Source organism: Oncorhynchus keta, chromosome 24, assembly GCF_023373465.1.
Source record: "Oncorhynchus keta strain PuntledgeMale-10-30-2019 chromosome 24, Oket_V2, whole genome shotgun sequence".
NCBI classification, from domain to species: Eukaryota; Metazoa; Chordata; class Actinopteri; order Salmoniformes; family Salmonidae; genus Oncorhynchus; species Oncorhynchus keta.
The window spans coordinates 43,696,539-43,723,073 of record NC_068444.1 but is presented as its reverse complement, the minus strand read 5'-3'; the positions used below and the strand labels follow the sequence as shown (position 1 = coordinate 43,723,073).

At 42.0% G+C, this 26,535-nt stretch overlaps 1 protein-coding gene across 2 annotated transcripts; it reads right to left on the bottom strand.

Moving 5' to 3' along the window:
• Positions 1 to 9,419: 9,419 nt before the first annotated feature.
• Positions 9,420 to 26,332, bottom strand: cd37 (CD37 molecule). 2 transcript variants are annotated; one of them, XM_052478379.1, is made up of 10 exons: positions 26,208 to 26,332; positions 25,119 to 25,191; positions 24,835 to 24,898; positions 24,200 to 24,330; positions 20,683 to 20,757; positions 19,832 to 19,939; positions 18,671 to 18,835; positions 18,347 to 18,430; positions 16,582 to 16,685; positions 9,420 to 11,157 (listed from the first exon to the last, which is right to left on the bottom strand). In XM_052478379.1, the coding sequence occupies exons 2-10, from the start codon at positions 25,182 to 25,184 to the stop codon at positions 11,145 to 11,147; spliced, it is 810 nt and encodes a 269-aa protein (XP_052334339.1). In that variant the 5' UTR covers positions 25,185 to 25,191; positions 26,208 to 26,332; the 3' UTR covers positions 9,420 to 11,144. The 2 variants fall into 2 exon arrangements, with proteins under 2 accessions (XP_052334339.1, XP_035590755.1); XM_035734862.1 differs by lacking the exons at positions 16,582 to 16,685; positions 26,208 to 26,332 and adding an exon at positions 26,068 to 26,142.
• Positions 26,333 to 26,535: the final 203 nt, after the last annotated feature.

Sequence of the window (26,535 nt, the reverse complement as noted above, 5' to 3'; positions counted from 1 at the left end):
ACTGAGTAAAGGGTCTGAATACTGATGTAAATGTGATATTTCAGTGTTTTATTTTTAGTACATTTGCAACAATTCTAAAAAACTGTTTTTGCTTTGTCATTATAAGGTATGGTGTGTATATTGATGAGGGAAAAAAAACGATTGAATCAATTTAAGAATACGCCTGTAACGTAACAAAATTTGGAAAAAGTCAAGGGGTCTGAATACTTTCCGAATGCACTGTATACTTCCATACATGTTTTCAACTGGTCGTGTGAGGCCTTGTGGGCATCCTAGAGCAGAACAACCGACATGTACGTGTTAGTGAGAGTCTCGCCTGTGCACGGAGGGGTATTAGTGTGCAGCCCAAACTATTCAGACGCTACAGACAGAAATTGGCACATCGGCTATCCTGACTTCAGACGGGTCGGAGAGTTCATGAGAGTCTCATCTTTCTATAGAGGGGTCATAACAGTTTTGTAGGCCAAACCGTTTTGGACGCTACAGACAATTTTGTGATATCTCATGGTCTGACAGACACCTCTCTAGCTTGTCGCCATTCAACACAGATGAGGAAGTGCGACGTAGGCAGATGCGCTGGATTGAGATGCATATCTCTAGCTTCATCTCACAGATTTGTATGGGGATTTTTGTGTTATGCTAAATAGATTTCCGTGGAGGCGCAGACATCGACCTTAGGGGGTTAATATTATATAGTACATCAAGCATTACTGGCCGGGTGCCATACTAAAATGCGCTCGATGCTGGACCTAAGAATTTTACCCGTTGCACCACCTCGGCGAAAGCCTTCTATGAGCACACCTGGGTGTAAATTCTACGCCTAGTAGGGAGCAGGAGTAGGGTGTTTAATTTGGACTACCTTCATCATGATACCTTTAGAAAATAATAGCAATCTATATTTTCAAAAGCATGTGAGTCTGGTGTTCATAATTTCCAAACTCAGCGGGCGTTTGGAGTTGCCTACGATGTGTTACAGATATCACGCTGCTCGTTTCGCTCACACCGAGCCTCAAACCTGGGACCTCTGCCTTGCTAGCACGCATGACTGCCCTCTTTGACAACGTACCAACAGTTTGAGCTTTTGAAAAATCTCGCATTCGACAGCTCCATCGGCAACATTTCAAGCTAGCTGTGGGAGTGAACTTTTGGTACGTTCTTAACTCTTTTACATATCCGCGAGTCCATAGCAAAATAATCATCTTGATTTAGGCTACATTATGGCATGCTAAATGTTTCTGATCAGTGATAGATGAGCGGCCGACTAGATGAGCTACCACCTCCGCTTTATTTGCCCATCCAGAGAAAAATTAACCAACTATACAGATGGAGATTCAGTGAAACAAAATCACATTATCAGACAAGTCACAGGCTTTTGTTCAGGAATAGTAGGATTAATACTAGCTCAGTGGCTCTGGAGACGTGCTCAGTTCACCATCATGCTGCAGGCCAGTGGCAGTCGGTGAGGGAGGAGTTGTTACATTTTTTTATGAACATAGTCTTATTTCTATGACAGCATATTGGATGATTGTCGTTCATATTCCCATTCACCCAGCTCAAAGTAATATAGATAGGTTTAGGCTACTACACGGTACTCACATTTTCCCTATACCCCATCATGAGGTTGCTCCGACCTAGCCTATGAATGAAAGTTTACAATGTAGGTGTACAGGTAGAGAGAAAATAATTGAGTAATCAAGGTGACAGTGACACATTCAATACCGCTTTGCACAGTCTTACCTGCATCCAGCCGATCTAGGTTGTAATCGTTAGTCCAACAGTTGTAAATGAGAGTTTCTATTGGACAAATTCAGGTATGTTTATCCCTGTTTCATTCCGTTTAGGATTAGTTTTTTTAAACATAATGAATACACACCTGATCACAAGCAATCGCAGTTCACTTTCATAGCAAGCACATAGAAACAGCATGATCACTTTTCTCGTTGTATAATTCTTCTAGTATCTACGCGTTCTCCCCCTTTCACTTTTTCCCTTCGCGTGTGGACTTCAGCTGTCTGTGACCAGGTGAAAAAGCCTTCTCATATTATAACTGTTAAGAATAGTAGGCCAGGTTTATAAAACATTTTAGTGAATAATAGTTGCTTATGTTACATATATTTTAGCATTATAGTTATACAGCACTGTTTAAGCATAAACTCCTGACAAAATCTGTCCCACTTCTGAGAACTTGTTGCAACTAAAATGTCTGAGCTGGTAAATAGAATAGCTTGAGAAATACACAGTAGAACAGTAAGATAACCAAAATAACAAGTCAGTATCGACACATCTTTGGAACAGATTCCAGGTCATGTATTGTCTGTCTAACAATAGTCTGCCCCTAGAGAGCCTCTTGACAGTCTTGACACAATAATGGACCAAGGAGGTTGAATAACCCTATTTCACTATTACATCACCTTGTAAACCGAACGCTGAATGCCACTATGAAGGAAGTAAATACTAGTCAACTGATCGTGATTTAGCATGCAGCCAGCAGCATACAGCCAGCAGAAAGCAGCCCCAGAAAGCAGCCAGCAGAGAGCAGCCAGCAGAGAGCAGCCAGCAGAAAGCAGCATGCAGCCAGCAGAAAGCAGCCAGCAGAAAGCAGCATGCAGCCAGCAGAAAGCAGCCAGCAGAAAGAAGCATAGAGAAAGCAGCATGCAGCCAGCAGAAAGCAGCATGTAGCCAGCAGAAAGCAGCTTGTAGCCAACAGAAAGCAGCATGCAGCCAGCAGAAAGCAGCATGCAGCCAGCAGAAAGCAGCCAGCAGAAATCAAATCAAATCAAATGTATTTATATAGCCCTTCGTACATCAGCTGATATCTCAAAGTGCTGTACAGAAACCCAGCCCAAAACCCCAAACAGCAAGCAATGCAGGTGTAGAAGCACGGTGGCTAAGAAAAACTCCCTAGAAAGGACAAAACCGAGGAAGAAACCTAGAGAGGAACCAGGCTATGTGGGGTGGCCAGTCCTCTTCTGGCTGTGCCGGGTGGAGATTATAACAGAACATGGCCAAGATGTTCAAATGTTCATAAATGACCAGCATGGTCGAATAATAGTAAGGCAGAACAGTTGAAACTGGAGCAGCAGCATGGCCAGGTGGACTGGGGACAGCAAGGAGTCATCATGTCAGGTAGTCCTGGGGCATGGTCCTAGGGCTCAGGTCAGTTGAAACTGGAGCAGCAGCATGGCCAGGTGGACTGGGGACAGCAAGGAGTCATCATGTCAGGTAGTCCTGGGGCATGGTCCTAGGGCTCAGGTCCTCCGAGAGAGAGAAAGAAAGAGAGAAGGAGAGAATTAGAGAACGCACATTTAGATTCCCACAGGACACTGAATAGGTCAGGAGAAGTACTCCAGATATAACAAATTGACCCTAGCCCCCGACACATAAACTACTTCAGCATAAATACTGGAGGCTGAGACAGGAGGGGTCAGGAGACACTGTGGCCCCATCCGAGGACACCCCCGGACAGGGCCAAACAGGAAGGCAGCCAGCAGCATGCAGCCAGCAGAAAGCAGCATGCAACCAGCGGAAAGCAGCATGCAGCCAGTAGAAAGCAGCCAGCAGAAACAGAAAGCAGCATGCAGCCAGCAGTAAGCAGCCAGCAGAAAGCAGCCAGCAGATAGCAGCCAGCAGAAAGCAGCCAGCAGAAAGCAGCCAGCAGATAGCAGCCAGCAGAAAGCAGCATGCAGCTAGCAGAAAACAGCCAGCAGAAAACAGCATGCAGCCAGCAGAAAACAGCCAGCAGAAAACAGCATGCAGCCAGCAGAAAGCAGCCAGCAGAAAGCAGCATGCAGCCAGCAGAAAGCAGCCAGCAGAAAGCAGCCAGCAGAAAGCAGCCAGCTGCATGCAGCCAGCAGAAAGCAGCCAGCAGAATGCAGCCAGCAGAAAACAGCATGCAGAAAGCATCAAGCAGAAATCAGCCAGCAGCCAGCAGAAAGCAGCATACAGCCAGCAGAAAGCAGCATGCATCCAGCAGAAAGCAGCCAGCAGAAAGCAGCATGCAGCCAGCAGAAAGCAGCCAGCAGAAAGCAGCATGCAGCCAGCAGAAAGCAGCATGCAGCCAGCAGAAAGCAGCCAGCAGAAAGCAGCATGCAGCCAGCAGAAAGCAGCATGCAGCCAGCAGAAAGCAGCCAGCTGAAAGCATCCAGAAGCATGCAGCCAGCAGAAAGCAGCATGCAGCGAGCAGAAAGCAGCCAGCAGAAAGCAGCCAGTTGAAAGCATCCAGAAGCATGCAGCCAGCAGGAAGCAGCCAGCAGAAAGCAGCCAGCAGCCAGCAGAAAGCAGCATGCATCCAGGAGAAAGCAGCCAGCAGAAATCAGCATGCAGCCAGCAGAAAGCAGCATGCAGCCAGCAGAAAGCAGCATGCAGCCAGCAGAAAGCAGCATGCAGAAAGCAGCCAGCTGAAATCATCCAGAAGAATGCAGCCAGCAGAAAGCAGCCAGCAGGAAGCAGCCAGCTGAAAGCATCCAGAAGCATGCAGCCAGCAGAAAGCAGCCAGCAGAAAGCAGCATGCAGCCAGCAGCATGCAGCAGCATGCAGCCAGCATAAAGCAGCCAGCAGAATGCAGCATGCATGCAGCCAGCAGAAAGCAGCATGCATGAAATCAGCCAGCAGAAGCCAGCAGCATGCAGCCAGCAGAAAGCAGCATGCAGCCAGCAGAAAGCAGCCAGCTGAAATCAGCCAGAAGAATGCAGCCAGCAGAAAGCAGCCAGCAGAAGCAGCCAGCTGAAGCAGCATCCAGAGCAGCATGCAGCCAGCAGAAAGCAGCCAGCAGAAAGCAGCATGCAGCCAGCACGCAGCCAGCAGAAAGCAGCATGCAGCCAGCATAAAGCAGCCAGCAGCCAGAAATGCAGAAGCATGCAGCCAGCAGAAAGCAGCCAGCAGGAAGCAGAAAGCAGCATGCAGCCAGCAGAAAACAGCCAGCAAAAAGCAGCCAGCAGATAGCAACCAGCAGAAAGCAGCATGCATTCAGCAGAAAGCAGCCAGCAGAAAGCAGCCAGCAGAAAGCAGCCAGCTGCATGCAGCCAGCAGAAAGCAGCCAGCAGAATGCAGCCAGCAGAAAACAGCATGCAGAAAGCAGCCAGCAGAAAGCAGCCAGCAGAAAGCAGCATGCAGCCAGCAGAAAGCAGCCAGCAGAAAGCAGCATGCAGCCAGCAGAAAGCAGCATGCAGCCAGCAGAAAGCAGCATGCAGCCAGCAGAAAGCAGCCAGCAGAAAGCAGCCAGCTGAAAGCATCCAGAAGCATGCAGCCAGCAGAAAGCAGCCAGCAGGAAGCAGAAAGCAGCATGCAGCCAGCAGAAAACAGCCAGCAAAAAGCAGCCAGCAGCATGCAACCAGCAGAAAGCAGCATGCATCCAGCAGAAGCAGCATGCATCCAGCAGAAAGCAGCCAGCAGAAAGCAGCAGCAGCATGCAGCCAGCAGAAAGCAGCCAGCAGAATGCAGCCAGCAGAAACAGCATGCAGAAAGCATGCCAGCAGAAAGCAGCCAGCAGAGCAGCAGCATGCATCCAGCAGAAAGCAGCCAGCAGAGCAGCATGCAGCCAGCATGCAGCCAGCAGAAAGCAGCCATGCAGCCAGCAGAAAGCAGCATGCAGCCAGCAGAAAACAGCAGCATGCAGCCAGCAGATAGCAGTCAGCAGCATGCAGCCAGCAGAAGCCAGCAGCCAGAAAGCAGCAGCTGCAAGCAGCATGCAGCCAGGAGAATGCAGCCATGCAGCCAGCAGAAAGCCAGCAGCCAGCTGCAGCAGAAAGCAGCCAGCAGCATGCAGCCAGCAGAAAGCAGCCAGCAGACAGCAGCCAGCAGAAAGCAGCATGCAGCCAGCAGAAAGCAGCCAGCAGAAAGCAGCCAGCAGAAAGCAGCATGCAGCCAGCAGAAAGCAGCATGCATCCAGCAGAGAGCAGCATGCATCCAGCAGAAAGCAGCCAGCAGAAAGCAGCATGCAGCCAGCAGAAAGCAGCAATGCAGCCAGCAGAAAGCAGCCAGAAAGCAGCATGCAGAAAGCAGCATGCAGCCAGCAGAAAGCAGCATGCAGCTCGCAGAAAGCAGCCAGCAGGAAGCAGACAGCAGAAAGCAGCAAGCAGCCAGCAGAAAGCAGCATGCAGCCAGCAGAAAGCCGCCAGCAGAAAGCAGCCAGCAGCATGCAGCCAGCAGAAAGAAGCATGCAGCCAGCAGAAAACAGCCAGCAAAAAGCAGCCAGCAGATAGCAGTCAGCAGAAAGCAGCATGCAGCCAGCAGAAAGCAGCCAGCAGTAAGCAGCCAGCAGAAAGCAGCCAGCTGCATGCAGCCAGCAGAAAGGTAGCCAGCAGAATGCAGCCAGCAGAAAACAGCATGCAGAAAGCAGCCAGCAGCCAGCAGCCAGCTGCATGCAGCCAGCAGAAAGCAGCATGCAGCCAGCAGAAAGCAGCCAGCAGAAAGCAGCATGCAGCCAGCAGAAAGCAGCATGCAGCCAGCAGAAAGCAGCATGCAGCCAGCAGAAAGCAGCCAGCACAAAGCAGCATGCAGCCAGCAGAATGCAGCATGCAGAATGCAGCCAGCAGAAAGCAGCATGCAGCCAGCAGAATGCAGCCAGCAGAAAGCAGCATGCATCCAGCAGCATGGAGCCAGCAGAAAGCAGCCAGCAGAAAACAGCCAGCAGAAAGCAGCCAGCAGCAAGCAGCCAGCAGAAAGCAGCATGCAGCCAGCAGAAAACAGCCAGCAGAAAGCAGCCAGCAGCATACAGCCAGCAGAAAGCAGCCAGCAGCAAGCAGCCAGCTGCATGCAGCCAGCAGAAAGCAGCCTGCAGAAAGCAGCATGCAGCCAGCAGAAAGCAGCCAGCAGAAAACAGCATGCAGCCAGCAGAAAGCAGCATGCAGCCAGCAGAAAGCAGCACGCAGCCAGCAGAAAGCAGCATGCAGCCAGCAGAAAGCAGCCAGCACAAAGCAGCATGCAGCCAGCAGAATGCAGCATGCAGAATGCAGCCAGCAGCATGCAGCCAGCAGAAAGCAGCATGCAGCCAGCATAATGCAGCCAGCAGAAAGCAGCATGCATCCAGCAGCATGCAGCCAGCTGAAAGCAGCATGCAGCCAGCATAAAGAAGCCAGCAGGAAGCAGCCAGCAGAAAGCCACCAGCAGATAGCAGCCAGCAGAAAGCAGCCAGCAGAAAGCAGCCAGCAGAAAGCAGCATGCAGCCAGCAGAAAGCAGCCAGCAGAAAGCAGCCAGCAGAAAGCAGCATGCAGCCAGCAGAAAGCAGCATGCAGCCAGCAGAAAGCAGCCAGCAGAAAGCAGCATGCAGCCAGCAGAAAGCAGCCAGCAGAAAGCAGCATGCAGCCAGCAGAAAGCAGCCAGCAGAAAGCAGCATGCAGCCAGCAGAAAGCAGCATGCAGCCAGCAGAAAGCAGCATGCAGCCAGCAGAAAGCAGCCAGCAGCAAGCAGCCAGCAGCATGCAGCCAGCAGAAAGCAGCCAGCAGAAAGCAGCATGCAGCCAGCAGAAAGCAGCCAGCAGAAAGCAGCATGCAGCCAGCAGAAAGCAGCATGCAGCCAGCAGAAAGCAGCATGCAGCCAGCAGAAAGCAGCCAGCAGAAAGCAGCCAGCACAAAGCAGCATGCAGCCAGCAGAATGCAGCATGCAGAATGCAGCCAGCAGCATGCAGCCAGCAGAAAGCAGCATGCAGCCAGCATAATGCAGCCAGCAGAAAGCAGCATGCATCCAGCAGCATGCAGCCAGCTGAAAGCAGCATGCAGCCAGCATAAAGAAGCCAGCAGGAAGCAGCCAGCAGAAAGCCACCAGCAGATAGCAGCCAGCAGAAAGCAGCCAGCAGAAAGCAGCCAGCAGAAAGCAGCATGCAGCCAGCAGAAAGCAGCCAGCAGAAAGCAGCCAGCAGAAAGCAGCATGCAGCCAGCAGAAAGCAGCATGCAGCCAGCAGAAAGCAGCCAGCACAAAGCAGCATGCAGCCAGCAGAAAGCAGCCAGCAGAAAGCAGCATGCAGCCAGCAGAAAGCAGCCAGCAGAAAGCAGCATGCAGCCAGCAGAAAGCAGCATGCAGCCAGCAGAAAGCAGCATGCAGCCAGCATAAAGCAGCCAGCAGCCAGCAGAATGCAGCATGCAGAATGCAGCCAGCAGCATGCAGCCAGCAGAAAGCAGCATGCAGCCAGCAGAATGCAGCCAGCAGAAAGCAGCATGCAGCCAGCATAAAGAAGCCAGCAGGAAGCAGCCAGCAGAAAGCCACCAGCAGATAGCAGCCAGCAGAAAGCAGCCAGCAGAAAGCAGCCAGCAGAAAGCAGCATGCAGCCAGCAGAAAGCAGCCAGCAGAAAGCAGCCAGCAGAAAGCAGCATGCAGCCAGCAGAAAGCAGCATGCAGCCAGCAGAAAGCAGCCAGCACAAAGCAGCATGCAGCCAGCAGAATGCAGCATGTAGAATGCAGCCAGCAGCATGCAGCCAGCAGAAAGCAGCATGCAGCCAGCAGAATGCAGCCAGCAGAAAGCAGCATGCATCCAGCAGCATGCAGCCAGCAGAAAGCAGCATGCAGCCAGCAGAAAGCAGCCAGCAGAAAGCAGCCAGCAGATAGCAGCCAGCAGAAAGCAGCCAGCAGAAAGCAGCATGCAGCCAGCAGAAAGCAGCCAGCAGAAAACAGCCAGCAGCATGCAGCCAGCAGAAAGCAGCATGCAGCATGTGTGCATTTTACAATCAGAGCAAAAAAAATGGAACAATAGTTCAGCCACAGACGATTAGGGACAAAATGGTGGACTTTATTTATAGTGCATTTATCAGGGGTGCTTGCTGAACTTGTTGGAAATTGTTCATACTTCGTCTTCTTCTTATTCTCCTTCCACTGCTACCTGTAGCGCCAAAACCATAAAAGCTACCAACACCAAAACAACTTTAAAATACCAATACTGCCACTGATCAGGTTGATTGAATACAATTATTTGATACTACTTGTACTTTTCACACTACAACCGTATTTGCATAAATCCCTATGCATTTCAATGGCCATAGACATGAATGGTAAATTCTGGTCATAACTCGTCTTCAATCATTTTATATTTTACTGCAGTGGGTGTTAGAGGTTCACCTAGGGGTCATGATTGGGGCTCTACCAAATGTTTGATGTATTAGAATAATTGATTATGCTTATGTGGTATTAATAAAAGGGGAGGGGTTATAAGACCCCAGACTACAGATTAACAATATATATACATTATTAGGTTTATTGTTCCACAGTACTTTTCTAGTCTCTCTGCCTCCTATAAAGAAACTATCTGTGAAATGTGTGAACTCTGCAAGGGAGTGCACGAGATAAGAGATTTGTCAGACATTCCACTATAAATCAACTTGGACATTTACTACTAAGATTTTAGATAACGCTAAAAGCCTTGTTTATATAGTTGTGTAGGCATGGTTTTGGTCTCATGAGTAGAAGGTAATGACGTAGGCAGTGACATCACTTGGGCTGGACTTCGGGTTTAATAAAATAACATGGGACATTTTCTTTGATACAGAACTTACTTGGAAACATGCATAATGTTACTGTTGTCAACTTCTGTCTGCAATTGCATTAATAAAGGTTTTGAATGATTTCATTAAAGATATTGTCATAATGCTAATTTCACCAATGAGCCAATGATTGACAAGGAAACAAATCCCAACATGGGCTAAATCAGAGTCTTTCTTGGTAGTCTTAAACAACTTTACTTTGAAACAAAAGTATACACCTCACAGGCATGGTTATTGGCTAAATAAAAAGAAGACACTTGTAACATGTGCATCCTAATATTAAACTTGATATACCTGACAGAACACTGAAATATAACAAAACTGTTTAACATAGAAACACCGGATTTTCTGCATCTTCAAAAAAAACAATGTTTATTAATTATGAAATTATGAAAAATATGAATAACATTCCACCCATGAAGCCACTAGGTCATTTGACTGCATGAAAGGGCTTCACTAGAAACATCATTCAAACGTACAGACCGGTGTAAAATAGTGTGCTTGTATATAGCTTTTTGATACCATTGATACTTTTTTAACTAGAACCATTTTAAATGTTCATAAAAGCTCCATAGGCTTGAATGGGAAGTATTTCGATTCGCTAATTCTCTTGAACAGTTAAATCTACAAACACCAAATCAATGTTCGCATGTTCAAATTGACTAAACTGAGATTGCTTGTCAAAAAAAATGTGATGCTATTTGTACTTTTGAAATATAACAATTTTAAACTAGCATAAAAGCTCCCAATACTTCTAAGGCAAAATGTGGATTCAACACTGCTCTTGATCCATTTCAGATACTAACACCAACCCAACGTTAACATGTGCAGACTAACTCAACTTACTATGTTTTTCAAATGATTTTTGATACGATTGTACTTTTTGAACGATAACCATATTAAGTGTGTTTAAATCTCTATAGGCTTCAAAGCTACAAACACCAACCCAACGTTGAAATGTGGAGACTGATTAAACTAAAATTGATTCAACACAGCTTTTTGCTACCATTCATATTCCATAAACTATAAAGCTTGTTGTATGCCATACATTTTAATGGCGGAATGCAATCTTCAACATTCTGAACTGAAATCACTGCCACAAACATTCAGAATGTTCCAAATTTTGAGAGCTTTATAAACATTCTATGGCTTATGATGATATAGTACTTACAAACCAGCCCAAAATAGGTCACTATAGCTAACACATAGCCTATGAAAACCCTATTAAAACCTTTACTACTTCTACCATCACTACTGCTGTCAGTACTACTACTACTGATGCATGATTTGAAGCTTCTATAATCTGCGATGAATTTAGCTATAAACTAGAAAAGGACATTAACCGAAGTAAATGTGCGTACTTGCTTGTCTTGAAGCACTTATGGTTATGAAATAGTAGTAGTAGACACAGCAATGTAATGTATCAATACAAAAAATAAAGTTATGAAGAAATGAGCAAGAATGAAGGAGTTATATCATAGCAATCGATTAATTAAGTACACTCAAATTTTAACAATGAATAATGCAACTATCTATTTTTTATTTCGCTTTATAAACATAGAAACACAAATTATATCATTCATAGATGTTTATGCAGCACTCTGTCCTACTTTATGAGTATTGCATCAGCATGCTGTAATCCAGGCTGGTCCATCTATACAGACACATCGAAAGGGTCATACCACATAGCTGGAGAGAGAGAGAGAGAGAGAGAGAGAGAGAGAGAGAGAGAGAGAGAGAGAGAGAGAGAGAGAGAGAGAGAGAGAGAGAGAGAGAGAGAGAGAGAGAGAGAGAGAGAGAGAGAGAGAGAGAGAGAGAGAGAATAATTAACATATACATGCATAACCTATGGGCCCCCCGTCCATTTGCACATGAGCATCATAGATGGGAGATCATTTGGGGGCCACTTTGGGATTCAGAAATTCAACAGTGAGTCAAAATGTTTTTCCCCACCCCTGATCTATATACATCTTTATAAAAACCATGTGGACAAATTCTGACCAACATATTAGATCAATGAATCAGATTTTTTGGTATTACAGTAGGTATCGTAAATACTCATCCCCCTTGGATTTCTTCACATTTTACTGTGTTACAAAGTGGGATTTAAATAGATGTAATTGGACAGTTTATAAAATAATAATTAAACACTTCTAAAGTATATTCTAAAATATCATTTTCATTAGAAAGCAAATTACAGACTCCTCTTTCAATCTGTGTATTTCTCCAAAACTCAGTTGTCCTGAGGATTCGCAGAATGTCAGGACCTAAGATCAATGGAGACACTCAAGTTTTTGAATTCTATATCTCCTTACACATTCACAAAAATTGTCATGGCCTCTGAACCTTCCAGCTGCCTACTGGACCCTATTCCAACTTAACTACTGAAACAGCTACTTCCTGTGCTTGGCCCTCCTATGTTGAACATAATAAACAGCTCCCTGTCCTCCGGATTTGGACCAGACCCACTAAAAGTGGCAGTAAAACGCCTCTCCTGAAAAAGTCAAACCTTGACCTGGCAAATGTAAAAAACTAAAGACAACTGACATTTACTCCTGAGGTCCTGACCTGTTGCACCCTCTACAACCACTGTGATTATTATTTGACCCTGCTGGTCAGCTATGACCATTTGAACATCTTGAAGAACAATCTGGCCTAAATGACCATGTACTCTTATAATCTCCACCTGGCACAGCCAGAAGAGGACTGGCCACCCATCAGAGCCTGGTTCATCTCTAGGTTTCTTCCTATGTTCCTGCCTTTCTAGTGAGTTTTCCATAGCCACTGTGCTTCTACATCTGCATTGCTTGCTGTTTGGGGTTTGAGGCTGGGTTTCTGTATAAACACTTTGTGACATCTGCTGATGTAAAAAGGGCTTTACAGTGCATTCGGAAAGTATTCAGACTAATTGACTTTTTCCACATTTTGTTAGGTTACAACCTAATTCTGAAATGGATTAAATAATGTTTTTCCATCATCGATCTACACACAATACCCCATAATGACAAAGACAAAACAGTAAAAAAAAAAAAAACATTTTCAACTGAAATATCTTATTTACATAATTATTCAGACTCCTTGCCATGAGACTCGAAATTGAGCTCAGGTGCTTCATGTTTCCATTGATCATCATTGAGATGTTTCTACAATGTTATTGGAGGCCACCTGTGGTAAATTCAATTGATTGGACATGATTTGGAAAGGCACACACCTCTCTATATAAGGTCTCACAATTGACAGTGTCAGAGCAAACACCAAGCCACGAGGTCGAAGGAATTGTCCCTAGATCTCTGAAACAAGATTTTGTTGAGGCATAGATCTGGGGAAGGGTACCAAAAAGTGTCTGCATCATTGAAGGTCCCCAAGAACACAGTGGCCTCCATCATTCCTAAATGGGAGAGGTTTGGAACCACCAAGACTCATCCTAGAGCTGGCAAACCGTCCAAACTGAACAATCGGGGGAGAAGGGCCTTGGTCAGGGAGGTGACCAAGAACCAGATAGTCACACCGACAGAGCTCCAGAGTTCCTCTGTGGAGATGGGAGAACCTTCCAGAAGGACAACCATATCTGCAGCACTTAATCAGGCCTTTATGTTAGAGTGGTCAGGCGTAAGGCACTCCTCAGTAAAAAGCACATGACAGCCTGCTTGGAGTTGCCCAAATGCCCCTATAGGTCTGAGACCATGGGAAACAAGATTCTCTGATCTGATTAAACCAAGCTTGAACTTTTTGGCCTGAATGCCAAGCGTCACGTCTGGAGAAAACCTTGCACCATCCCTATCATCCACAGCATAATTGTTAACTTGGCCATGCTTAAAGAGATATTCAGTGTCTGATTTGTTCATTTTAACCATGTACCAATCACTGTCTTTCTTTGAGGCTTTCGAAAAGCTCCCTGGTCTTTGTAATTGAATCTGTGCTTAAATTCAATACTTGACTGAAGGACCTTACAGATGTTGGAGTAGTCATTCAAAATTCATATCAAACCCTATTATTTCACACAGATTGAGACCATGTAACTTATTATCTGTTACACCAAGTTTTACTTCTGAACTATTTTAGGCTTGCCTAAACAAAGGTGATGAATACTGATGCAACAACAATATTTTAGTCATTTAATTTGTGAAAATGTGTCGAATTTTCTTTTCACTTTGACTTTATGGAGTATTATGTGTAGATCAATGACAAATCACAATGAAATATTCTGGAATTTCAATCCCACTTTGTAACTCAACAAAATGGGATGAAATCCAACGGGTGAATACGTACTTATGATACGCACTGAATATGTCTTACATTTAGTCATATATCATTCATTGGTCCAATGAATTTTGAGACACTATTTTTTGTTGTTAAAGATACACATCTTTGCTCTGTCAGAAGAATATTGTTAATACCTGATCAAACCTTTTTAATTAAATGGCACTATTTTAACAAAACAGTTATTCAAAGCACACACTAAGATTACACTGCACCACATTGAGGGACAAAGTGTTGTCATCATACCCTGCCATTTTGGACTCAGACATACTATCTCACTATTTGAAAATCAAATAAATGATTCTGTAAAACACAGGGCAGAAAAGGCCCTTGGGCAGGAACAATGCAATGCCACTTTGGCTCTCAGTTCCTATAATGTAACATCAAAACCATGAAAAATGAAAGCATTCAAAATATACCTTGCCAATATTCCATATAAATATCACTGGAGGGAGTTAAATGATTCAGAAAGATTATTAATTTGAAACATAATCTGAAATTCAACCATTACATACAGTGCCTATTCAAAGTTTACACACCCTGGCACAATTTTCACATTTGGCTGCCTTAAATATCAATCGAAAAGGGGATTCAACTGGGGTTTTCTTCCACTGATCTAAAAACTATAGAAATGTTCTGAAATGAATAAAACAAATAAGTGCTTTTTGAAAAGGTCTTCCCACCCATTGCTGTGGCACATCTAAATATGTTCAGGTGATAATATTTTCAGAAACAAAATCACACAATTTGTTGAATGAGGTCCATCTGTTATCAGAAGTAGTAGTTGTCATGATTTAAGAATACTGTACTGTACATACAACCTCAGAGCCACCAATGAGCCTTGCAAGTATGTATGGGATACATTTAGTTTGGAATAGATCAGGGGAGGTCAAATAAAATATCCCACTGAATATCCCTATAAATATGGTAATTCATCTGTGGATGGTGTATCATATCACCCAGACACTGTAAAGATCTGGCCATCCTTCCTAACTGAGCTGCGGGAGAGAATGGAAACTGCTCAGGGATATCACTATGATGCTTAAGATCATTTTAAAACAGTCACAGAATGTAATGGCTGTGGTGAAAGAGCTGTGCATGGATCAACAACATTGCATTCACTCCACATTACTGGCCTATATGACAAAGTGAATCATCCATCCTGTTTGCAACAATGTCCATAATACTGCAAGACAACATGGCCAATAAATTCACTTTTTGATAACTAAATAACTAAATGATAACTTCAGGTTTGGGTCTAATCCAATAAAACACATCAGAGTGAAACCCTCTGTGTTTTCAAGTATTGTGGTGTCAGCATCTTGTTATGGGTCTGCTCGTCACCAACAGGAAAAACTAAATATGGAAGGAACAAAGTCCAGGTAAAAACTTAGAGGAAAACATGCCCCAGTCTTCTGAAGACTTAACCCTGGGATTGAGTTTTGTTTAACAGCTGCACAATTATGCAAATGTGACTTTACAACCTGCAGTATGAAAACAAGCTGTGTAAAACTACATGTGTTATTTCCTAACAGTAAAAAAGCGCGTCAGCGTCAACTCTAATAAAGTGTTCATTTAAGTCGGAATTTGCAACACCCGTGGTGTTAGGGACCAACACTCTAGGGGTGTGAGTTTGTGAACACTGAAAGATTTTTGTTTAAAACTATTTCTGTGGGGCACTTAATTTCTAAGAAAGTGTTCAATTGAACAATGTGGGCGTTAAAATTCTGATCTCAAATTTGCTGTGTCAATCGAGTCATCTTTTATTTTCATTTTTAATTTAATTTAATTTTGTTTTACTTAATCCTTTTTTAGATTTTATTTTAAGGCAGCAAAATGGGAGAACTGTGCAAAGTGTGTGTAAACTTTCATTAGGAATTATACAGCATATATAAATATATACACTACCGTTCAAAGTGTGTGTTAACTTTCATTAGGAATTATACAGCATATATAAATATATACACTACCGTTCAAAGTGTGTGTTAACTTTCATTAGGAATTATACAGCATATATAAATATGTACACTACCGTTCAAAGTATGTGTTAACTTTCATTAGGAATTATACAGCATATATAAATATATACACTACCGTTCAAAGTGTGTGTTAACTTTCATTAGGAATTATACAGCATATATAAATATATACACTACCGTTCAAAAGTTTGGGGTCACTTAGAAATGTTCTTGTTTTTGAAAGAAAAGCACATTCTTTGTCCATTAAAATAACATAAAATTGATCAGAAATACAGTGTAGACATTGTTAATTAATGTTGTAAATGACTATTGTAGCTGGAAACGGCTGATTTTTAATGGAATATCTACATAGGCGTACAGAGGCCCATTATCAGCAACCATCACTACTGTGTTCCAATGGCACGTTGTGTTAGCTAATCCAAGTTTATCATTTTAAAAGGCTTATTTATCATTAGAAAACCCTTTTGCAATTATGTTAGCACAGCTGAAGACTGCCGTGCTAATTAAAGAAGCAATACAACTGGCCTTCATTAGACTATTTGAGTATCTTGGAGCATCAGCATTTGTGGGTTCGATTACAGGCTCAAAATGACAAGAATCTTCTTCTGAAACTCGTCAATCTATTCTTGTTGTGAGAAATGAAGGCTAGATATTCCATTAGAAATCATCCGTTTCCAGCTACAACAGTCATTTACAACATTAGCAATGTCTACACTGTACTTCTGATCCATTTCATGTTATTTTAATGGACAAAAAAAAAGTGCTTTTCTTTCAAAAACAGTGACGTCAAACTTTTGAACGCTAGTGTATATATGTCGTTTTTTAAAATGTTGTATTTTTTACTGGATCACCACCACACAAAAACATGACAGACCTGGAAAGTTGAAAGTGCCTGCCTTCAGTCTTTGAGGGACGACAACATGGACATGGAGTACAACTCATACAACAAAGAACCAGGAGACACACCCATTGGAGACACTGGGAGGAAAACATGGAGACAAAGACACAACGCGTGGACAACTCTTATTTATAAGGGTCACTACTGGTCTTCTCTTGGTGCATTTAAACAAAACTCTAACAATATGATTGCTCCACCATAGGAGTGGTTACAGTACGCGGTGTGGTTGTTGAAGCTTCCCTAGTACACACTAAAAACAAACGGTTCTATAGAGTGACAAATAAAGGTTACTTTGCTTGTAACTATATTTTTATTTGTTCTATAAGGAACCATGCTCATCGGGTTCTAAATGGAAGCTGAATGGTGCTATAAAGAACCATTTAATAAGCTTCTCTAAAGAGCCATTAAAAAAACGGTTCTATATAGCACCAAAAAAATAGGGGTCTGCTATGGTTACAACCCTTTTTAATGGTTCTTTACTTATCCTTTATGGAGAATGGTTTCATTAAGAACCTTTCTCAATATCAAAGGTTCTTTGTAGAACCATACAGGCTGTTTAATTCTGTTTTCATAACCATATTATATTGTTCAAATTCTGTAGGTTTTATTGTTGTTTATTAACAAGTTGAATCATGCGTGTTCGCTCTGAAATAGCAGGGGGACCCTGAGGAGAGAATTGAGAACTACTGACTAAGTTAGTAAACCATTCACAACTGACCCGAAGCCATGCTTGGGTCTTTCACAATACACCTTCACTAGAGATAGTCATATATAACATGATTTAGCATAACACAACAGATTAACTCAACTGGAATGACTCTCTCACTCACGGTTGCACAAACAAAAAGTTGTGTCTAAACCATGCCACAAATGACTCTAATGAGCCACCACCCCTACATTTAAATGATCACTAAAAGAGGAAATAACCCTTTTCTGAACTGCAAAGAAGCATTGAAAGGGCTCCACGGGTTGTTTGGGTCAGCATGGTTCCACATAGAGCCATCACCCTTCCCAAAAAACCCTTGTTTTGTGTGTACCTACTGTTTTGTGCAATACCACACAAGACATGCCACAAGTGGTCTCTTCACAGTCGCCAAGTCCAGAACAGATTATGGTTAGGCACACAGTACTACATAGAGCCATGACTACATGGAACTCTATTCCACATCAAGTAACTGACGCAAGCCATAAAATTAGATTTAAAAAACAAATAAAAAAACACCTTATGGAACAGCGGGGACTGTGAAGCAACACAAACATTGGCACAGACACATGCATACACACACACACACACACATACGATAACATACACACTATACATACACATGGACTTAGTACTGTAGATATGTGGTAGTGGTGGAGTAGGGGCTTGAGGGCACACAGTGTGTTGTGAAATCTGTGAATGTATTGTAATGTTTTAAAATTGTATAAACTGCCTTAATTTTGCTGGACCCCAGGAAGAGTAGCTGCTGCTTTGGCAGCAGGTAGCGGGGATCCATAATAAATACAAACACTACGGGAACGACTATGTTGTGAGGATATACACATTCTCAGACCACCTATGGAGGGTCAGTATGACCATTCACTGAAACTGAAAGCCCCTGACCTCTAAACATGTGTTGCTTCTTAATGATTCTAACCATTTGGATTACAACTAACTTTCCTGTGAGGATACTTTGGGTTTAGAATATTGTGAATTCTGACCCGGTTTGTCAAGTTGAGATGAGATTATCCAATTTACCTCCACCGCCATCACAGCAAGTAGCACGGCAAAAATAATGAGCATATTCTCGTCCAACCACTCTCTAATACTCTCTCTGCACCCCTGTAACAGAGAGGTTAAAGCAATCAGTAAAACACCAGGAAATATCAAACTTCTCAGTTAAGGTAGAGAATGTGCTTAACTCTAAATCATCTTCTTTAAACAAGTCAAAAAGGGTGTTTGGGACCAGAAATAGATCACATACGAATGAAAACAACATACAAGTTTGCTGGCCTTTAAAAAAAATGTTGTTATATCAAATGTAACACATTTGAAGCAAGGCCATGAGTCAGGACCACTTACATTTTGATAGATGTCACACGCTGTGTAATTTGAAAAAGGCCGGATGTCATTGCAGTCACACATTTCATAAGAATTGGAGGCATTCTGGGTGTTATTGATGGCGTGGTAACAGGAACAGGGTGCCTCCACCCAGATCTTTGGTCCTGTCCATCCACAACAATGAATCTGCACGGTTGTAAGAGAAGGAGATAAATGCTTAATCTAACACTCTTTCAAAGTCTAAGGCGGGATTCAAACCATGCAGACAACTGACCATCGTACTGCACTTGACACACTGCAATCCTGATTCGGACGTAACTTTCCATGGTGGAAATTGCCATTGGGTCGCGCATCAGCTAACCATACCTGTTCTTAAATGACTTCTTAGATCACAAATGTGTTATATGCCAAATTCAAACATCGATGGCCCAACTTCATTATATAAATCACTTCATTCACATGGAAATGAAATCATGCATCAAGTTCGAAGACACCTATGTTGAAGTGGGCTTTGTGGAGGCTTAATTCCCGTTACTGTGGTTACACCACCTACACGACATAAACATTCGACAAGTCAAGTGCAATAGCAAAAAAATCTGTGTGGGTTTGAATCGCGGCCTCCGTTTAGTTGAACTAGATTCTATCATAGATGGCCTCTCAAAATGAATTCACACATATCAAGTGTCAGCAGCAACTCAGTTTAAAGTTAAGATGAGTTTGTTGTAGTTCTGATGATTTTTGGAGCATGTATAGGGAACTATCCAAACAAAACCATGACTCTTAAAGAATTAGGTTGATCCCTTCCAATTGATAATCATAGTTAACCGACTGGATGTATTTTTTAGTGTTATTCCAGATGCTCAAAGCACTTTAACATTAACGTATGGTGGAAACTCAACTCATCCTTAACCAACGTTTCGCACCCACTCGAGTGATGCCTCAGCAGCCATTTTAAGACGGAAAGCTCACCATAACGTTAGCTTTCACAGTGGAGAGGTGATAAGGGATTTATGCCAAATTAGGAACCAGGGGTTGATTTTTGTGGCCATGACAATACGTGGTCAGGTTGGGAATTTAGCCAGTACATCGGGGGTTAACACCCCTACTCTTCAATACCTCAGTTCAACATCTCATCCAAAGGACAAATGACCAACTGGCAGTGTATACTACTGCATGTATTACCTCCTGCTGAACGTAGTCCAGAGTCTTCTCCAAGTTCAGATAGTTGGACTCATTCTTGCCAAATGATGCAATGAGATGAAGGACATGCTGTTCGACTTTGCTTTCAAACTAGAACAAAATGTGTGAGAAAGAAATGAGATGCCTTTCAAAAGTCACTCCGACTATTGTGTAAATAACATACCCACTGATATCGACTTACAAGGTCCCCTTTCAACCCATTCACCAGGTAACAAAAAAAGGTTTTACTTTCGTGGCACACCCCGAGACAAACTAGGCTATTGCATACACAGAATGTGACGCTGTGGAATTAGATATAATAGCAGTGTCCCTTTTAGGCAACAATATTCTTTTCAAAATCTCCCTGCATTGATGATTGTCACATCATTATGAAATGCGTATGTATTTGACTTGCTCCTAGCAGTGGCTCAGTAGGTAGAGCATGGCACTTCCATTGCCAGGGTTGTGGGTTCGTATTCCCACGGGGATGTATGAGCTTCGGCTAAATTACTCAATTGCAAATGTAAAATGTGGCAAGCGGAGAAAAAACGGAAACCTAGTCATAGGGAGACAAATGATTTACCATAGATATATATAGCTAGTTCGGGAAGTCATCTTTATTGTCACAAATCTTTGAATATCTTTGTAATTCATAAATAAGGGTGAACCAACACAATCTTGAGTGCCAGTCATGATTTAATAGTTTAAATAGTGCCATTGTTGATTGTGATGTGTAACTATGGTCAAATAACACCAAGGATTGTGTGAATTTAAGCATTGTACATGGCCCGTTGTGAAGATAAGTACATAAGTAAACGTGGTTACTCAGGTAATATCATAGGTAAATGTCTTACTGAAGTCCTCTGAGTGAAGAGCAGAACCGCTCCCACAATCTGAGCAGCAAGAAGGATGGAGAGCAGGAAGAAATACTGTAAAGATGAGCAATAGTTAGAGTAGATCAATCACTGCCATATTTCTATGTGCTGCTGCATAATTGATTTGTTTGTGTTTTAGGTGTGTGTAACCTACACAAGTTTGGACATACAGTGGGGCAAAAAAAGTATTTAGTCAGCCACCAATTGTGCATGTTCTCCCGCTTAAAAAGATGAGAGAGGCCTGTAATTTTCATCATAGGTACACTTCAACTATGACAGACAAAATGAGAAAAAAAATCCAGATAATCACATTGTAGGATTTTTAATGAATTTATTAGCAAATTATGGTGGAAAATAAGTATTTGGTCAATAACAAAAGTTTGTCTCAATACTTTGTTATATAACCTTTGTTGGCAATGACAGAGGTCAAACGTTTTCTGTAAGTCTTCACACGGTTTTCACACACTGTTGCTGGTATTTTGGCCCATTCCTCCATGCATATCTCCTCTAGAGCAGTGATGTTTTGGGGCTGTTGCTGGGCAACATGGATTTTCAACTCCCTCCAAAGATTTTCTATGAGGTGGAGATTTGGAGACTGGCTTGGCCTTAAATCACTGACCACAACAGGCGCTTATTAGAGCTAGGCGTCTATTTGAGCCAGGTGTTTATTTCCTTAATCCACACATCTTTTGCTTATTTGTATAGTTTGTTTAATTCCAGCATTCACTTTCTGCATCTTAGTACATTTCTTAGTTTCCGGCACTAATGTGTTATCCTTTACTCACAGTGTTTTGTTTCTTTTGTCTTAGTATGCCTCTATTTTGGATGAAAAATTACTTGTACTTCGCAGAATAATTATTCTCCTCTTTGGACTGTCCATTTTCTTTCCAATTTCTGGGTGTCTGTACTCCCGAAGTTGTTCACTTTTATTGTGCTTCCCAGTTAGCTAGCATTTCTCTCCTGATTGCAGCCAATGGCTAGCAGTTTCTTACTGGCAATAAAAACATATTTTTTCTAGGCATTACTGAATTATTTAATATAACAAATAAAAAATTAACCCTCATAAACAATTGCTGGTAATTCATGGTAACCTCCTAAATAATGAATTTAGACCTGGTGTTTCTTTGAAACAGGCATTTATTTGCTGAAATGTGTGCTATTACCCGGCTATTAAATGAGACAGGAGATATTTGAGACTCAGCGTTTATTTTAAGTTTTACATTAACAGAACAATAAACCAGGTTCCATCCAACCTTTTTATGTGAGTAAAGTACATTTTGGATAACAGACAATTTGTCAGTAAATTACCAAATGTCTACAAACACTTTTATGGGAAAATATTGATATATCACATCATATGGAAGTAAACTTGGAGTCACATGATATGTTGTGTGGTCCTCCCACTACGACTCGGGAAACCATGAACATTATTAGGCTACAGATGAAATAAGTTATGATGAACTTCACAGGGTGGTGAAGTACACAGTGATGAGCTTGATGCTCCTTTACAATAAATATTGACGGTCTTATTCTGGTGACATGATAATTGATGCTTGGCTTCTGTTTGACAAATACAAATAATTGTACTTTTTCATAAAAAAAAAAAAAGTTGGTTCCTCAAGGGTTCTTTGGGTAGGGCGGTGGTTCTATGCGGAACCATAACAACTTCAAGAACTCTTTGGGCTCTTGAATGGTTCTTTACAGTTCAGAAAAAGGTTCTTTGCTCTTTTGGTAATATTACAAATTTAGGGGAGGTAGCTCATTAGAATATTTTGGAGCCCATGATATACTCAACCTCAGGCGAGCAATAGCTAGAGACTTCCTTAAGATATAATGCACCAGCTGTTATTTACAAAAAAATCAATCTACCCACAATAGCCGTAATTGTCATGAATCCCGCCGAAGATGGTGCGTCGTCACCGGCCTATTAGCTGCCATCGATTCCCTTTCCCTTTGTTTCTGTTAGTTGAGTCTAATTGGTTACACCTGTTTTGAGTTTAGTTTAGTTTGTAGGCTATTTAAGGGCACTAGGCCTGCTGGGTATTGTGCGGGCTTGTTCTCTGTTTTATTGGTGTTGGTTGATTAGTGTGATCTCTATTTTCCCGGACGGTTTTAGTCCTGTTTATTTGAACGGGTTGTTTCATGCGCCCTTGTGTTTTTGCATGTCCGTTTTTCCACTGTCATTGGAATAAAATATCCACGTAAGGAACTACCTGCTCTCTGCGCTTGACTCCTCCACCCACCATTCATAGAAGTCATAACAGTAATGACAAAGTGAAAACAGGTTTTTAGATTTTTTTTTGTGCAAATGTATATATATATATAAAAAAAACAGAAATACCTTATTTACATAAATATTCAGACTCTTTGCTATGAAATTGAGCTCAAGTGCATCCTGTTTCCATTGATCATCCTTGAGATGTTTCTACAACTAGATTGTAGTGCACCTGTGGTAAATTCAATTGATTGGAAATGATTTGGAAAGGCACACACCTGTCTATATAAGTTTCCACAGATGACAGTGCATGTCAGAGCAACCAGCAAGCCATGAAGTCAAAGGAATTATCCATATAGCACATTTTTCAACAGAAGGGACTGGGAGACTAGTCAGGATCGAATGAAAGCTGAACAGAGAAAAGTACAGAGAGTTCCTTGATGAAAACATACTTCAGAGTGCTCAGGACCTTAGACTGGGTCAACGGTTCACCTTCCAACAAGACAACGACCCTAAGCACACAGCCAAGATAAAACAGGAGTGACTTTGAGTCTTTGAATGTCCTTGAGTGGCCCAGCCAGAGCCCAGACTTGAACCAGATCAAACGTTTCTGGATAGACCTGAAAATAGCTGTGCAGCGATGCTCCCCATCCAACCTGACAGAGGATCTTCAGAGAAGAATGGGAGAAACTCCCCAAGTACAGGTGTACCAAGCATGTAGCGTCATACCCAAGAAGACTTGAAGCTGTAATCGCTGCCAAAGGTGCTTCAACAAAATACTGAGTAAAGGGTCTGAATACTTATGTAAATATTTAAGTTTTTTATTTTTAGAGTTTTGCAAATATTTCTAAAAAACAGTTTTTGCTTGTCATTATGTGTAAGTTGATGAGGGGAAAACCAATTAAATACATTTTAGAATAAGGTAACGTAACAAAAAGTGGAAAAAGTCAAGGGGTCCAAATGCACTATAATAACCATCATATCGAAGTTGTGTTGTCCTCGCACTACGACTCGGGAAAGCGTACGGTTCATTAGGCTACAAATGAAATAATTTATGATCGACTTCACAGGGTGGTGAAAGTACACGGTGATGATCTTGATGCTCCTTTACAATAATTATTGATGGTTTTAGTTTGGTGACATGAAAATCGATGCTTGGCTGCCCTTTGACAAATACAAAAAATCTCACTCTTTCATCCATAATAATCTTGTCATGTACACACAAAATGATTTTTTACAAATGCACTCAGAGCTTGTCAGCTGTTTTGAATGATTTCTTACCATTCCTAACATGCATTTCACCTCCTTCAATGCACCCAGACACCCAATGAAGCCCAACGACATCGTAGCACTTCCACCAATGATCAGAAAATAGGAGAAGACAGGAAAAGACATATAGGGAGGGGCAGGCACTGTAAAAAGAGGAAATAACATTATTGGAGATACTTGTTGCTCATACTGGTATGGGTTGCCAGCAGTAATAGCTGTACCGTGCACTCAACTTTGAAATATGAATTGGACCATTGTCAAACCAAAGCACAATCATGTCTCAATTTGAAAACAAATCTGGGGTTAAAGTAGACCTATTATTTGACTAGCTTGTGAATATAATGTGTAGCTTACAGGCTGTCTGTTTTGAATGAATAAACTCATCTTTCTTAATATAAATTCCCAAAAAGCACGTTTTGGAGGGACATCAGGAATGAAATACTTTGATTTTGTTCATGAGATCCAAAAGTGAATCAGAAAGACAATTCCTAGTGTATAAAAAAGGACTATCTCAGGGAATGTTATTCCTATATTACTACAAAACACATCATTGTATATAAGGATATTTGCGTGTGGAAATATTACATGATGTATTATTACATATTGTCATTCATTGTGAGGAGTGGTTGATGAAAACAGAAACTCACTGAAGAAGCTTGTCTCAGCAAGGACTATCCATATCCCAAGTGACAGAAGGAGGGCGCCCACACACTGGTGGGAGGGTGATATCTTATTGCATTGCACAATAAATACATCTCTCAACTAAGAATTCATTTCACCTATCAATAGATATTTCGACAGACTTCAAGCAAGTTCAATCAACCTGCAAAAATATACAGAGTGTACTTTTATCAGTGAATTTGGGCAACAGTTACCACCATTCTTATGTCTAGCAGGAGAAACATTTAAATAAGTGAATGATCAAACTTACAGCAAAAAGGAGATTGAAAAGGAATAGGAAATATTTGATGAGATCAATACAGCCTTGGGATGCCATTCTGTATCTGAAGAATAAGACACACAATCACAGTCATTATGGAGTTGTTCACTGCTTTCTTATTTGAATGGTCGTTTGGACTGCGTTTCTGCTTCCGACACAGCATTAACATTCTACAAGTCGAGTGCAGTGTAATGTTGGTCATCTACGTTTGTTTGAATCCTTGCCAATGTGGTTTCAAAGGTTGGTGGTCAATGGGTGGAAAATCAATGCTCTCTGTTATTAGTAATAGACCAGCGCGGGTGTGTGGCTGAGGGTTAACACCAACAACTCTGGACCACATGTTGTAGTCGCTTCAGAGAGACATGGGTGTGCTTCTCGAGCCAACATTTCCATTCTGCCTCCATCTTTCTACCCCTCTCCTTCATTCTGTCTAGATAAAATACGAAAGGGGATACGGAATGGGATTTTTTTTTTCAAACCAGGGGTGTCATATACCCTTCTCCTCGGTGATACAACCCAACATATTATATTACCCTCCAAGGTGATTAATTATTTAGTCACCAGTCATACAGCTCTCCAACACTAACTTAATGTCAATGTAGACAAGACATTATTACTTTCATGATATGTTTATAAATAGCTGTTTTTAGCAATTGTTGTTTTCCTAAATATTTTCCATCTTGCAATATTACACAACAATTAACCACATCTTTCTGTTTGAAGCTGAATACATGTCCCATCTTCAGTGTGAAGCCTTTGTTGGTTTTGTCATTTGTCATTTGTAAGCTTCCATGATTAGTTTACAAAAATAATGTCTGCATATAAAGCAATTCAAATCCTACAGTATCACACATATCCTGATTTGCCCTCAAGATATCCATCTCTTTGATATTAAATGAACTGCTCATTTCTAAACTTGAAATACACATTCTTTTCTTACCTGTAATGAGAAGTAACAATGAACCGATAAAAGCAGAAATGGGTTTTGAGCGAGACGGTACAGGAAAAAACAGGGTGGTTTTACACAGATACAAATAGAACATGCAAATGAACTGTCACAGCTGAGCAAATATTACAAACCATATATTTTCACTTTCCTCCGAGATGTTTTTTCAGTTGGTTTTTAATATCCCATATTCAATAGGTTCAATTTGCCTTGAATTTTTGTTTGACCAGCGTAAGTACACTCGCTGTAACCAATCTACCTGCTTAATTAAAAATGAATGAAACCAGGAAGAGGAAAAAGGGTAGCTTATATATTTTTTTGTCAACAACAATCTAAACTACTTCATATGACTTAACTAATTAGATATAATTTGTTATGACATTTCCCAGAGCACCGGTTTTGGTCCTGTTGTAGCAACCTTTGAGAAAGTCCTTATGGTAATTGTAGGCTTGATTTTCCTTA